This window comes from Corvus brachyrhynchos, unplaced genomic scaffold, assembly GCF_000691975.1.
Source record: "Corvus brachyrhynchos isolate BGI_N302 unplaced genomic scaffold, ASM69197v1 scaffold10, whole genome shotgun sequence".
NCBI classification, from domain to species: Eukaryota; Metazoa; Chordata; class Aves; order Passeriformes; family Corvidae; genus Corvus; species Corvus brachyrhynchos.
Window position 1 is genome coordinate 1,131,864 of NW_008236180.1, and position 12,618 is coordinate 1,144,481.

The window sequence follows — 12,618 nt, forward strand, 5'->3', positions numbered from 1 at the left end:
TGTGGTGCGTTCCGCCCTCCCTCTTACCCTGCCCCTTGCCAACCCCTGCTGTGAGCCTGTTCAGCTCACCAGCACACCAGCAAACGACCTGCCTCTTTTTTCCTGCCGGCTTTTTCATTCCTTCTGTGAATTCAAGCATCTCACAGGGGGTTTGGCAAATGCTACAGTCAGCACAAGGAAAGCTGAAAAAAGCAGGAGGAAAAGAGGGAGGTGACCCATGGAGCACTGGGTAGTTGGGCAGATTGTGCATGAGAGTCACGTCATGGCCCCAACACGTGCACAGGCTGCAGTGGGGCCACATTGCACAGGCATTGCCAAGGGGTGAGCCAGGTCCTCTTGCCAAGGGCTTCCTGTGAGGCATCAACGGTGGGGGGTGATGATCCAGCTTGGGAAAAGTGCACAGGGTCTCCTTCATCTCCTGTATCTCCTGCCTGTGCTCTCCAGACAAGCCCATGCAGATGAACCAGGCCTTGTTCATGTCCAGTGGCCAGTGTGGGTACGTCCTGCAGCCGGCCAACATGAGGGACGACATCTTTGACCCCTTTGACAAGAGCACGTTGCGGGGCACAGAACCACTCTCCATCTCCATTGAGGTCAGTACCTCCTCCTGCTGTGGGGGAATGAATGCAGGGTCACACTCCGGTGGTTATACCAGATTTGGGGTGAGAAAATGTTTTTTCTGGGCTCCTGGCTCTGCCTGCAGCTGCTCCTCACCAACCCCCCTCAGCCCCTGTCCCGCAGCACAGACTGGGAGAGCCCTCGCTGAAGAGGGACACTCAGGGGTGCTGCCGAGGGCGCCTGGAGAGGAGCAGCAGGAGCATCCCCGGGTGCTCTCCCCGGGACTCCTCCTGTCCAGGTCCCAGTGCCAGCAGGTGGCATCCACGAGCCACAGAGGTGGCATCCCTGTCCCCAGAGCCTGGCCAGGACTGCCGAGCGCATCCACAGGCTAACACCACAAGAGCTGTGCCTTGTCCCCTCCTTGTCACTCACTTGCTCCAGGCTCGATGTTTCCATTTCCCCTTGCTCATGGCCCCTCCTGGGGAGATACTCGAGGTCAGGGCAGACTTTTCAGGCCATTTCTGTGTTGTGCTCCTGGTGATGATAAGAGGAGGGGGGCTGAGGGTGGGGGGTGCCAGAGGATGGGCTGTGGATGCTTGATGAATTATTTTTACTTCCCTGATGGTGAGACCGAGGCTGGATTGTTCCTGTGTCAGCTCTCAGAGCTGCACAGCAGAGGCTCTGCAGGGACATGGGATAGCTTGCCAGGCAACGCTCTTGGAGGGCTGTGCCAAACCAGGTGGCTCTCATGTTTAGACTAGCAGGGTTCAGTAGCCTGTACAGCCATTCCTTGTGGTCTCAGAGCCGAGCTGTGGGTCAGCAGTCTCCTTTGCCAGTCTCCTCAGCTCATGCAGACCTTGGGGAGGATGCAGTGGAGATCCTGCCTGTAGGTGCTCACAGATTTCCTCTGCAGCCACCTCTGTTTTGGAGTGATTCCACCTAGAAAAGCCATAGCCCTTCTCCATGAGGACACCTCATCATGTAGCCTCTGCACCATTGACCCCATGTCCACGTAAAAATTCCCTGCCCCATCTGTTTTCCAAGCTCTTCCTGCACCCCAGGATGCGGCTGACACCACCAAGTGTCAAGAGTCATTGTGCCATAGCCAGTCACTGTCGCCTTTAAGAGACAGGCTTAGCCTCCTGTTCTCTGGCAGAACTGCCTGCTGTCCCCACCAAAGCCAGCTTTCATGGATGGAGAAGCCATCTCGAGCCCAGCATGACTCAAAGCACATGATCCAGTGCTGGCAGCAGGTCCTTCCCCTGCAACAGCAGCGTGCCGACAGCACGGCAGAGTGACATATGGCCATGGGCAAGGAGGGAGCTGCGAGTGCTTTCTCCTGCGAGGAGGCAGGTTGTCATTGGAGCAGAGCACAGACTGTGCTGCAAACACGAGGCAGAGCAGTGGTGGAGCACAGCTCCTTTTTCTCCTTGCACCAAGGCAGGAGGGCCAAGAAGTTTCGGCAGAGACGAGGGTGTCCAGTGTAGTGCTCCCAGCAGGGAACAGTGCTCGGCTGGGAGCCCAGCTCCAGCTTGGCAGGCTGGGGGAGGGACACTGTGGCCCAGGCCTGGCTGTGCCGGCAGCAGGCAGGAACCTGGGGCACTTCAGCTGCTTTTTTTTATGGCTTGCAAGTCAAACTGGGGATCAGGAACACCATATCAGCTTCCAGGGGTGGGAGCTATTTCTCTCCAGTGCTGGCTGTCAGTGCCACTTCTCTCTCCAATTAGCAGAACCAGGGTGATTTATTTGGAAAGAAAATGTCTTGGTATGCAAACACATTTTTTTTCCCCTTTGTTCCTGTCTCTCACCAAGTCTCTCCTGCTCTCTGCTCAGGTCCTGGGGGCCCGGCACCTTCCCAAAAATGGAAGGGGAATCGTTTGTCCTTTCGTGGAGGTGGAGGTGTCTGGTGCTGAGTATGACAATGCCAAGCAGAAAACAGAGATCGTGGGTGAGTGGGGTGGTGAAGGGAAGGGAGAGGGATGCACCAGCACTCTTGATCCTGGTCTGAGCCATGGGCTCTGCAGCCAAGCCTGGCCCTGAGCTGGGAGCTGCCCTTGTGCTGCCCCCGAGCACAGCATCAGCCATGGGGGCGGTGGGGGGACTCAGCAGGGCTGCCCACTGACAGCTGTGTTTTGTGAGCAGCTGACAATGGCCTGAACCCTCTCTGGACCCCGAAGCAGTTCCACTTTCAGGTCAGCAACCCTGACTTCGCCTTCCTCCGCTTCGTGGTGTATGAGGAGGACATGTTCAGCGACGAGAACTTCCTGGCTCAGGCCACCTTCCTGGTGAAAGGCTTGAAGACGGGTAAAGCACTTGGTGCAGCAAGGAGGGGGTCATGGTGGTCTTCACCAGTTCACATTGTTAGCCAGTGAGATGCTGAGTTTCATGGGAGAATGTCATTGGGCCCCAGGCTGGCTCAGTCCCTCCTGTCCCCATGCCAGGTCACATCCTCAGCCAGGTAAAGGAAGGCAGAGCCATTTGCTAACAGCCCTTGGGGCTGACTGCCACTTGAGAGAAACTGGGGGGTTTGGAGAATCATGGAATCGTAGAATGGTGTGGATTAGAAGGGACCCAAAAGACCATCTTGTTTCAGCCCCACTGCCATGGGCAGGGACACCTTCCACTATCCCAGGTTGCTCCGAGCCCCATCCAGCCTGGCCTTGGGCACTTCCAGGGCTGGGGCAGCCACAGCGTCTCTGGGCAGAAGAGAAAAAGGGTCTTGCAGGAGAAGAACGCCCTTGAGTTCTGTGCCAGGGCACTGACACCTCAGCTCCTGAGCAGCGAGTGACACCAGGGCTGTCTCTGCTGTAGGTTTCCGAGCTGTTCCCCTGAAGAACAACTACAGCGAGAACCTGGAGCTGGCTTCTCTGCTTGTCAAGATAGACATTTTCCCTTGCAAGGTGAGACTGGCTGCACACACGAGGAGGTGACCATGCTGCAGGGTTGAGGAGCAGAGCCAGCGAGCCCAGCCTGGCCCTGCCCACTCTCCTGCTCCAGTCGGGGCAGTAAGTCTCAGTGGTGCCTGGCCTGAGTGCCTGTGGATGGCTGAATTCCCAGTGCTGCTCCATAGTGATGCCCAGCAGGAGAGCAAGCACTGGGTTTGCCTCCTGCAGTAGTCAGGGTGTTTCAGGCAGGGTCCTGCCTCTGCTGTGTTTGACTTGTCTGGAAATCCCTTCAGCAAAAGCTGGAGGAGGCGGATTTGCTCTATCCCAGTGCCTGTCTGTGCTCCAAGGCCATTGCAGCTCGGGATCATGGAGCTGGCTGGCCTGGGGCTGTCCCTGTTGGCACAAGTAGAGGGCAAGGCTCCTTCTGAGACAGATGGTTCTTTTATTTCTTCAATTTAAAATTATGCTGGTGGGAGGCAGCGATTGCTGTTAGAGCAGCTGCACATTGCAAACCCTGAGCCCCTGTGAGCCTTGGACACCCTGCAGGGCAGCCAGGGCCCTGCACCATAACTGCCCTTACTACAGGATCTACTCTTTGAAATCACAAGCCCTTGACTACAACATTTTTTTTTCCCCTGATTCAAGCAGGAAAATGGTGAAATAAACCTCTTCAATGCTTCATCCCTACGGGAACGAGCAGGGGATGGCTCCAGCCAGCTGCTGGCAAGCAGAGGCAGAGAGGGGTCCTTTGAGTCACGGTACCAGCAGCCTTTTGATGATTTCCGTGTGTCCCCAGAGCAGCTCGCTGACCACTTCGAGAGCCGGGAGCGAAGGTGAGGCCACTGCTCATTCAGCTCTTGCCAGCACAAGGTGCCCCTCTGCATTTAGTCTGGGTGGAGGCAGATGAATGCAGCCTCCCCACAACCCAGAGCAGAGCTGCAGCCTTGTTTGCTGCGTGGCAGCCCTAAATTTGAGCTGGAAGTTGTGCCAGTGCTTGCGGGAGTCACTGCTGTGGGAGTAGGGTGGGACAAGGGGCTGCCGCCCCAGAGCTGGTGGCATCATCCCCAGCCATGGGGGATGGGGCTGAGCCCCCACTTTCTCCCAGTGGGCAACTTGAGACACCAGAGCATTGGCCTTGGTCATGCTGGGGTGAGGCTGAGCTCTGTCCCCTCTCTGTGCCCCCTCTTCCAGGGTACTGCGGAGGACCCGGGTCAACGGGGACAACCGGCTGTAGCCCATCCCGGCGGGCGAAAGCACCTCCAGTGCTTGTGAATCTCACAGCACGCTGTGAACTGGTTTCTATGGAAACGGCACTGCTATGGCCTACTTTCAGGCAGCTTTTCCAGTTTCTCTGCTGAAGTGTGTTCAAGTGGAGAACTAAAAAAAAAATAAATATTGGAAGTAAAGCCCACCCCTAACCAACCCCAAGCACCCACCAACCTTCACCACGAAGCCCTTAAGAAGCACGTCGGTGCAGACAGGCTGCCAGAGGTGAGGGACCAAACTGCCTGTAATCACAAGAAGAGACCTAAACAATCCCCGTGCAGCCTCTGCGTCACTGCTGTGCCTGTAATCCAGAGATCCTGTGCAGCTGCCGGAGCATCCTGTGCTGTGTCCATTCCCAGCCATCCGGGCCAGGCGTGACTGCAGCGACCACGGCAGCACCTCCGTCTGTGCTGGTGCCACCAGATCTGACCTGTACAGCCACTGCCAAAGGGTCCAGTAGTGAAAGTCTCCATGTACAGGGCTGTGCTAGCTTTAAACGACAATAAAAGTGTCAGTATTACGTGTGTGCTGGCTCAGGTGTCTGGTGCTCTGTGCCCTGCAGACCAGGGCAGAGCTGAGGTGCAGCAGTTCCTGAGAAGAGGTTGCACTGCTCCCTCCTTCCTCCTGGCTTTAGGAGGTTTGCAGCTATGGGGAGGAAGAATAACCAGGAGCTGCCCATGCTGTTCTGAGGCAGCCTGGGGACAGCACTCTGAGAGGAAAAAGCACCCCTAGGATGGAGGTGTCAAGGCTCAGGATGCTGCTGGGGCACTCACTCATGGCCTTACCCCAGGGAAAAGTTGTAGTGCTTTTAAAATAAATGAGGAGGTTGTGATGGAGCACTCCCAGCCCAGCAGCTGGAAGGCAGGCACAGCCATTCTCAGGCTTAAGGGCACCACTCTGGGCCCTCCCAAAACCCAGTGCAAGCACTAGTCAACTCACTTTTGTCTTTTACGCTCTTTATTTAGGAACAACCAAAAATGTCTGGTTTCATTTCAACAAACTGTACAAGCAAGCTCTTCCCCTTGCCCACCCTCACATCCACATATACAAAAGGAAGGGAAACTTGCCATTCACTTCTCAGAAGTGGCATTGTTGCTACAGGGAGTTCTTGCCCTCAGAATAAGAGCAGGTAAAGTCCATAGCACATACAAGCTACCCTAGCCCTAATAATAGCTACAGCCCACAATCACAGGCAGCTTCTTTTTTCTCTTTAAAACCTTTACCAAAAGTAAAAACTATTTCCTGTTTCACACGATTGCCAAGGTGACCATTTAAAATTGTGGTCTTGAAAAAAAAAAATCCAAAGTACCAACCCCCCTGGAGCCCCCCACACCTCCCCGGTACAAAGACAGCTTTATCCAGCAGGGCCCTTGCCCTGCTCCCTCACTGCACGGCCACCCTTATGAAAGGTCCCGTTGCAGCTACAATTACATTTTCCTTTGGATAAATCCAAGCAAAATTCCAGGTCATTCAGCACCAGCGTGATTTCTATATAATAATAATTAAAAAAAAAAAAAAAAAAAGAGACCCCGTTAGGCTGACTTTGTGGTCTGCTGAGAAACAAAGTGATCAACACGCTGTTCCCAAAGTCTCTCTTTTAGTGCAATGTTAGTATGTGCAAGGGGAATCACAGCCACGTACCCATAACACCACCACGAGCCAGATAGGGCAGAGAGAAAGTGCAATTTTAGCTAGAAATTTTCTATGCCATGGATTCCTAGCCCAACCTTCACTAGCACCAGTAAGCAAGAGTCTTCCTAATACCACCTTCCATCAGGACAGGGAAAAAGGGGCTTTAACTGTGCCATCAGAATATGCCAAACATCAGCCAACAGAGCACTTGGGCCATAACAACAAACCCCAAAATTTAAAAAAAAAAAAAATAATTCACTGCTTACATAACAGAGCTCCCTTGCTCTGCATTAAAGTTTTGTGATGCCAATCCAACATTCCTGGCACAGACCACTGCCAGGAAAACATACAGCAGAAACTAAATTTCCCAATAAAAAGAAGAACAGGGATAGCCTGCAAGTGGCTCATTCCCCTCCATGTGTTTTGTTGCCCAATCTCACCCTGCTGGTTTTGGGAGCAGCTGAGAAATGACACCAGAGGTTTATAGGTGAGCTGAATCACATCAGGACCCTGACTGATTTGAAAAGAGCGAAGCCAAAATTATCTGGGCAACAGGGGGGAGAAGTTTGCAAGCATTTTAAATACTGTCACCATGATAGGAATGTGCAGCATCACATTCACTTTGTAATTTGTGCCCAAGTGCTGAAAATCACCTTTTTCTTCTGATTCCCAGTGAGCCAGCTTCTGATCGGGTTGCTTCTGTTATGTCTCTAAGAGAGGGGCTGCAGGGAAAACAGTACAACACTTCTGCATGTGACCAAAATCTGTTGCTTTCCAATTACAAAAAATAAAATACCCAAAACCCTAAAAGCAAAACCAGCCTTCTACAGCTTCCTTCTCTTGAACTGTCAGGGACACGTAACAAAAATTAACCCAGCAGGTATCTTCCAGCTCCTGTGTGAGCATCCCCCAGCCAGGTTAAGGACTACAGCATTTCTCTGCCAGCAGCTCCTGCTTCTGCTGGTGGCTTCTCCTGGTGACCAACTCAGGGAGGGGACATGAAATCACACTAAGTACCTGCAAGCACCTGTGCCCATCCTCCCACCACGCTGCAGCAGCACCCAGGTCTCAGGCAAGTGGAGATAGGAGCCTGTAGATCATGGTTTGTTTAGTGTTCTGCTAAAAAAAAAACAAAAAAGCCCAAAAAGAATAATTTCTAGGAAGCTAATTACAGAGCTGAAAAATAAGGAACCCAAATGAAACATGGAAAAATGTCTAGAAATCTCATGGCAGGGGCTGCTGACATCAATGAATAAATAAACTCAGTTCCTTGCACCAGGAGAACCAGCAGCCCTTTCCATGAGCAAGCCAGGGCCAGCACAAATCAGGGTTTCGGGTTATTAAGCAATTGGATTGTGCCCTTAATCTAAGCAGCCTCAGAGACATAAGTAACAAGATTCACACGGATTAAAATTGATGGTTTCTGCTGTGCCTGCCAAGCCCAAGCTCAGGCACAGGGGATGGAGGTGGAGAATTTAATTTCCCTTCCTTACTGATGCTGGCTACATCACCTCGATCTTACACCCCTTTCAAGTCAAGATAGTCATCTTTGATTAGATGATGATAAATATTCACACACTGTGAAGAATTGTGGTGACACTTCCTCTTAACACCACAAGAGCTGCTGTTGGGACTGTCAAGCCACCTCTCAGTTTTTCTTTTCAGTTTTGGATGCACACACTTTTCCAATGTCCTGCACCAAAACCCGAGTCTGTTTGGAGATGGCACCTGTTTCTCCTCCTCAGCAGAGAAACAGAAGACCACAGAGCTTAAACCCTCAAAAATCTTCAGCTTATATTTTTATGGAGATTTCAAGTCAACTAAAAATGCAGATAACAAGGAATGTAGGAGTTAGAAAGGGAACTCGATCATTTTTTGATTTCTTTTTTGCCTCTAAATCTTACCCTCCCCACGCAATGGCGTTTGCCAGCCCCGTCGCCATGTCCGAGGGGAGCCTGCATGGAACAACTTTTTAAAATTCCTCCGACCCAAAAGAAAGAAAACTCCTGCTGTGCTTGTATGAATGCATGGAGACAAAGCTCAAAAACCTCAGCAGCTTCCAACCCTCAAGGCTGGTTTTTCTGTGTACACCGGGAAATTCTCCCTCTAGCTCACAAGACTTCTTTTCGATTTTTCTGGAAAACTGGCTGAATACAATCCAAGTGCAAAATATTTCAGCTAGTGCATCAAAACATGGTTTGAAGGGACCAGTTCATACCATAGTCCTTAAGCATTCCTGTAGATGGAGCGGGGATCACTCTTCCAATCAGCCATAGGCCCTTAAGTGTACATCAAAAATCCCACAGAAAATCACCTTGAATGGGCAAACTACACTTCCAACATATTTATATAGCAAGTAGTTAGTAAAAGTGTACATTTTTAATGTACATCTTAATGCAATAAAGAATCAATGGCATATTTGAACTGTATATATGTGTAGTTAAATAAACCTGCATGTACATAGACACTACAGAGTAAATTGACCTACCTGTATTTGTTCTCTGAAGGTGACACTGTACATACATCCATATTCTCAGGCTGCACGACTCCCAGATCTGCTTTCAGCTCTAAAACCACCCAGATTCTCCCACCCTCTCTGGTATTTTGGGGTCCACAGGATTGCACCCATGAGGGTGAACCCCTAATGCCCCAAGAGAGCCACGGGGATGCCACTGGCTGAGCTGTCACCAGCCAATGTGGGATGGCTGCTGGTCATGCCTCCAATACTGGTGTCACGACCACCAATAGCGCATCCAAAGAGAAATTTAGGGAGCCTGGTGCCACACGGGCTGCTCCAGGTCGGTGCCACCCCTGCTGACAGCGTGGTGGGATGGCTGGTCTGGCTATGGGGTGCACGGTGCAAGCGGCCACGTCCAGGGCATCGCCCCGGCTCTCTGTGGGGTGCAGGTCACCTCTGTCTGGAGCAGACTGTGGTCACACTTGGCCACGGTCTCACACCGTGTGCCAGGGAAGCCCTGTGAGCTCAGGCACAGGCACCCAGCACGTCCCACCGAGCCAGGGGAAGCCTCTGCCAAAGCACTGAGCAGCCACAGCCCCTTCCAGCAGCTAAGCAAGGCGGCCTCTTGAAGAGGGGGCGAAGAAAGAATTGCAAAAGCAAGGGCAATTAAAGGTAGAAATCAGACACCATCTTTGGAAGAGCTTCTGAAAGAGCTTTTTTGTTTTTAAACCAGATTTTTTTGTAAATCTCTGGATCCGATCCTTTGGGGTTTGCTACCCACCCTCCTAATAAATATCATTTACCACCAACAATAAAGTCTCCCACATTAAAAAGCTCTCACTAAATAAAAACCTTCTACTGAAAAAGCTTGGCTGAGTTGGCTTGGCAAAAAATAAGGAGCTATGACTACTCTCCATAAATACATCAGCAGATAAACACCAAAAACTATTTAAGTTAAAGGACAATGTTGGCTCCAAAACAAACCAGGAATGAACCAGCCACGAATTAATTCAAACTAGAAACTTAAATAAAGTTTCTAACCACTCAAAGGCAGTCAATTTCTGGAACAGCCTTCCAAGAGCAAAAGTGAAGGCAAAACATGGAACCAATTTGGAGTTGGGTTTTGATTAGTTTGTGACAGAATGATCTGACACAGCATTTGGCTGGACTATTCAGCTCAAGAGTTTCCTTCCCTTCTAGACTTTGTTTTCTATTAGAAAAGAATATTTAAAGCAAAAATGTTCAAGCAGTTGCATCACACAGCAACCACCCAAGACAACACACATTAAAAATTTACAGGTATCAGGCAGCAGGCGGGAAAACTGGGAAATTTATTTTGCTCTTTTGCTAGAACTATTGCACATGGCCTGGGGAAAAAAGGGGGGGAAAAAAAAGAAAAGGAAAAAAATAAAAAGGCTGGAACAAACACTTGAAATCACCAGCAGTGCTGCAGGAGGATCTGCCATGTAGGGCTGCAAGAAAGAAACTTCCTGATGGCAGCAGAGCCGCTGCCTTGGAGACAACAATGACTTGAACCACTCACAGCCACACTGTGACTCTCCACGTTTGCTCTTTGAAGAACAGACTGTTCTCTCCAAACAATGAAAAGGATTCCAGGTCAGGATGCAAAAATTATTATGTGCTAGTTCTCAGAGACTAAAGAGAGACTTGGAGATTTAACAGCCTGTTACAGTCAGTCTCCAGGAGCACAGGGGAAAGTGTTCTAGCCAGCAAGGGACAGATGATGCCAAACTCCATCTCCTGGGCTGCCCAGGTCTGGATACCTGCTGCTTATCAGAGAGTATGCAGTGCTCACTCTAACCTCATCTGGAGGGATGAGAATCTCACTCAAATTCAAGACTGGCAGTTTTCTTCTCAAATACCTTCCCTTTCCTACTACACTCACACTTGTGTGCCCACAAAGCCCTTCACTGCCAGGGCTTAAGGACCAGAAAAGGCAGAGAGGATATATGCAGCCAAGCCAACCTTTAGAGAACAAACACCTTAACGGACAGATGAAAAAATAAAAAAAGAAAAAAGAAACAAGTACTATGCCATGATAGTCCATATCTAAGCAATGACCTTGTTTACACAATGTCTGAGATTTGTTATGCTTGTATAGGCAGCTGTAGGCATCGGTATATGAATATGAAATCTGAAAGTCTGTCACTGGAAAGCAAACAGGAGCATCCTATTTCCTGGGTGCGAGCTGAGCCCCTGCCTCCGCCAGCTCCCAGCTGTCTCCTCGGCTGGGCCACCGAGAGCTCAGCACCGAGTGCCCAGTTTTTGCATGTACTGCCTCGTGTGCTGTGCTCAAAGGTCTCACGTATGGCAGTGCTTCATCACCACGTTCTGCTCCTCAGGTTTGGATCAGGCCGGCCCATGGGTTTCTTAAAGATCACAAATTTCTTCTCAAGGGTAAGAGCGGATCCTCCGGGGCTGGTGGTTTGAGTTCAGTCTGTTTCTGAAAAAGAACAGGGGTGTCAGAGATGCTCCTGGCCTTGCTCCAGATGGGGTGCTGGGTGGGGAGGAGGGGATACAGGAGTGCCTCAGGATAGGCAAAATCAGGAGCCTTGACAGAGTTGGCCACAATGAAGGGCTAGCACCATTCAGAGGAGCCGGGAAACCCAAAATCCTTGAGGGAGTGGAGTTGGCTTTGCATCCCTAAGGAGGGAAGCACCCTTGCTAAGCACCTCCTGCCTCTGCACAACGAGGGTCAACAGGACCCCATTGCTCTGGGTGGCATAAAGCTCAGAGAGCACTAGCAGGGGCACAGCCCCCTCCCCAGCACAGGCACAAAAGCTGGCCCCCCAGCAGTCCCCAAACCCACCACTCCCCTGCAAAGCACACAAGGTGTGCAGCAAGGGTAGGGCCCATCCAAACCCATGCTCCAAAATCCTCCAGATTAGATGGGAAGGGAAGCAAAGAATTTTACTTGAGTTTTATAATTATTTTGTTAAGGCCTGCAGCCATGGCAGAGATGTGTGAGAAGCTCCAAAGCACGGCAGTGGGACTGGAGAAGATCCCAGCTTGCCAGCAAGGGTCTGCGTGCATGGACCATCGTGGGACAGGGCCAGCACTTGGCCATCCCCTGGTGGGAACCCTGCCAGGGAGGAAACAGTCCCCAGGCCAGGGAGGAAACAGTCCCCAGCTACACCACGGAAAAACCCCCAGAGGGCTTGGAAAGCACCTCTCCTCTCCTCCACACACACATGCACACACAGACACACGCCTTCCAAAAGTGAGGCCTGGAGACTCCATGTCCCCTCCTTCCTTTGCAGCCCCCACCTCCACCACCTGAGCCTTGCTCCATGCCGAACAAGGATGTTCACATCTGGAAAGCTGGCAGCAGGAGAGAGAAAGGCAGGCAGGGGGTATGTCTGCTGCTGGACTCCAGGTGGGGACATGGAAGGAACCAGTGGCATAGGACAAGCAGCCAGGCCCCTTTCTTCCCAAATAAATAAATAAATCCATAGGCCATCTTCCCACAGGGCAGGTAAAAGGATCGGACACTCCTGATGTTTTACTCCAGCTTGAAATAAAGCCAGGATTTGGCTTCCGAATGGTGCCAGCACCCAGTGACCAAGGCAGGAAGGGGCAGGCAGGCAGTGGCACTTGCATCATCCTGTCAGACCCTCCTCACCCTCCTTTCCTTTATGCCCTTCTTTCACAGAGCGAGCTCCTCACCATTTCCTCAGTTAAACCTCAAACACTAACCCCTCCGCTGAACCCGTGTCCCAAACAGGAGAGGCCCAGCGCCCCGTGCCACCCCAAGCCCTCCCACGCCGAGGCAGGGGCCTTACCCAGCCTTGTGGCGGG

At 51.4% G+C, this 12,618-nt stretch overlaps 2 protein-coding genes across 2 annotated transcripts in view; one reads left to right on the forward strand and one right to left on the reverse strand.

Annotated features, from left to right (window-relative positions):
• Positions 1 to 5,233, forward strand: part of PLCG1 (phospholipase C gamma 1) — a 24,249-nt gene extending 19,016 nt beyond the window's left edge. Inside the window, 6 exon segments of the mRNA XM_017732756.1 lie at positions 445 to 593; positions 2,392 to 2,506; positions 2,701 to 2,862; positions 3,370 to 3,458; positions 4,089 to 4,276; positions 4,635 to 5,233. Of these exon segments, the coding sequence (XP_017588245.1) occupies positions 445 to 593; positions 2,392 to 2,506; positions 2,701 to 2,862; positions 3,370 to 3,458; positions 4,089 to 4,276; positions 4,635 to 4,677 (746 nt within the window). The 3' untranslated portion in view covers positions 4,678 to 5,233.
• Positions 5,234 to 5,648: 415 nt separating this feature from the next.
• ZHX3 (zinc fingers and homeoboxes 3) overlaps positions 5,649 to 12,618 on the reverse strand; it is a 46,284-nt gene continuing 39,314 nt past the window's right edge. The window contains exon 4 of the mRNA XM_017732749.1: positions 5,649 to 11,263. Within this exon, the coding sequence (XP_017588238.1) occupies positions 11,198 to 11,263 (66 nt within the window). The 3' untranslated portion in view covers positions 5,649 to 11,197. The remainder of the gene's footprint in view (positions 11,264 to 12,618) is intronic.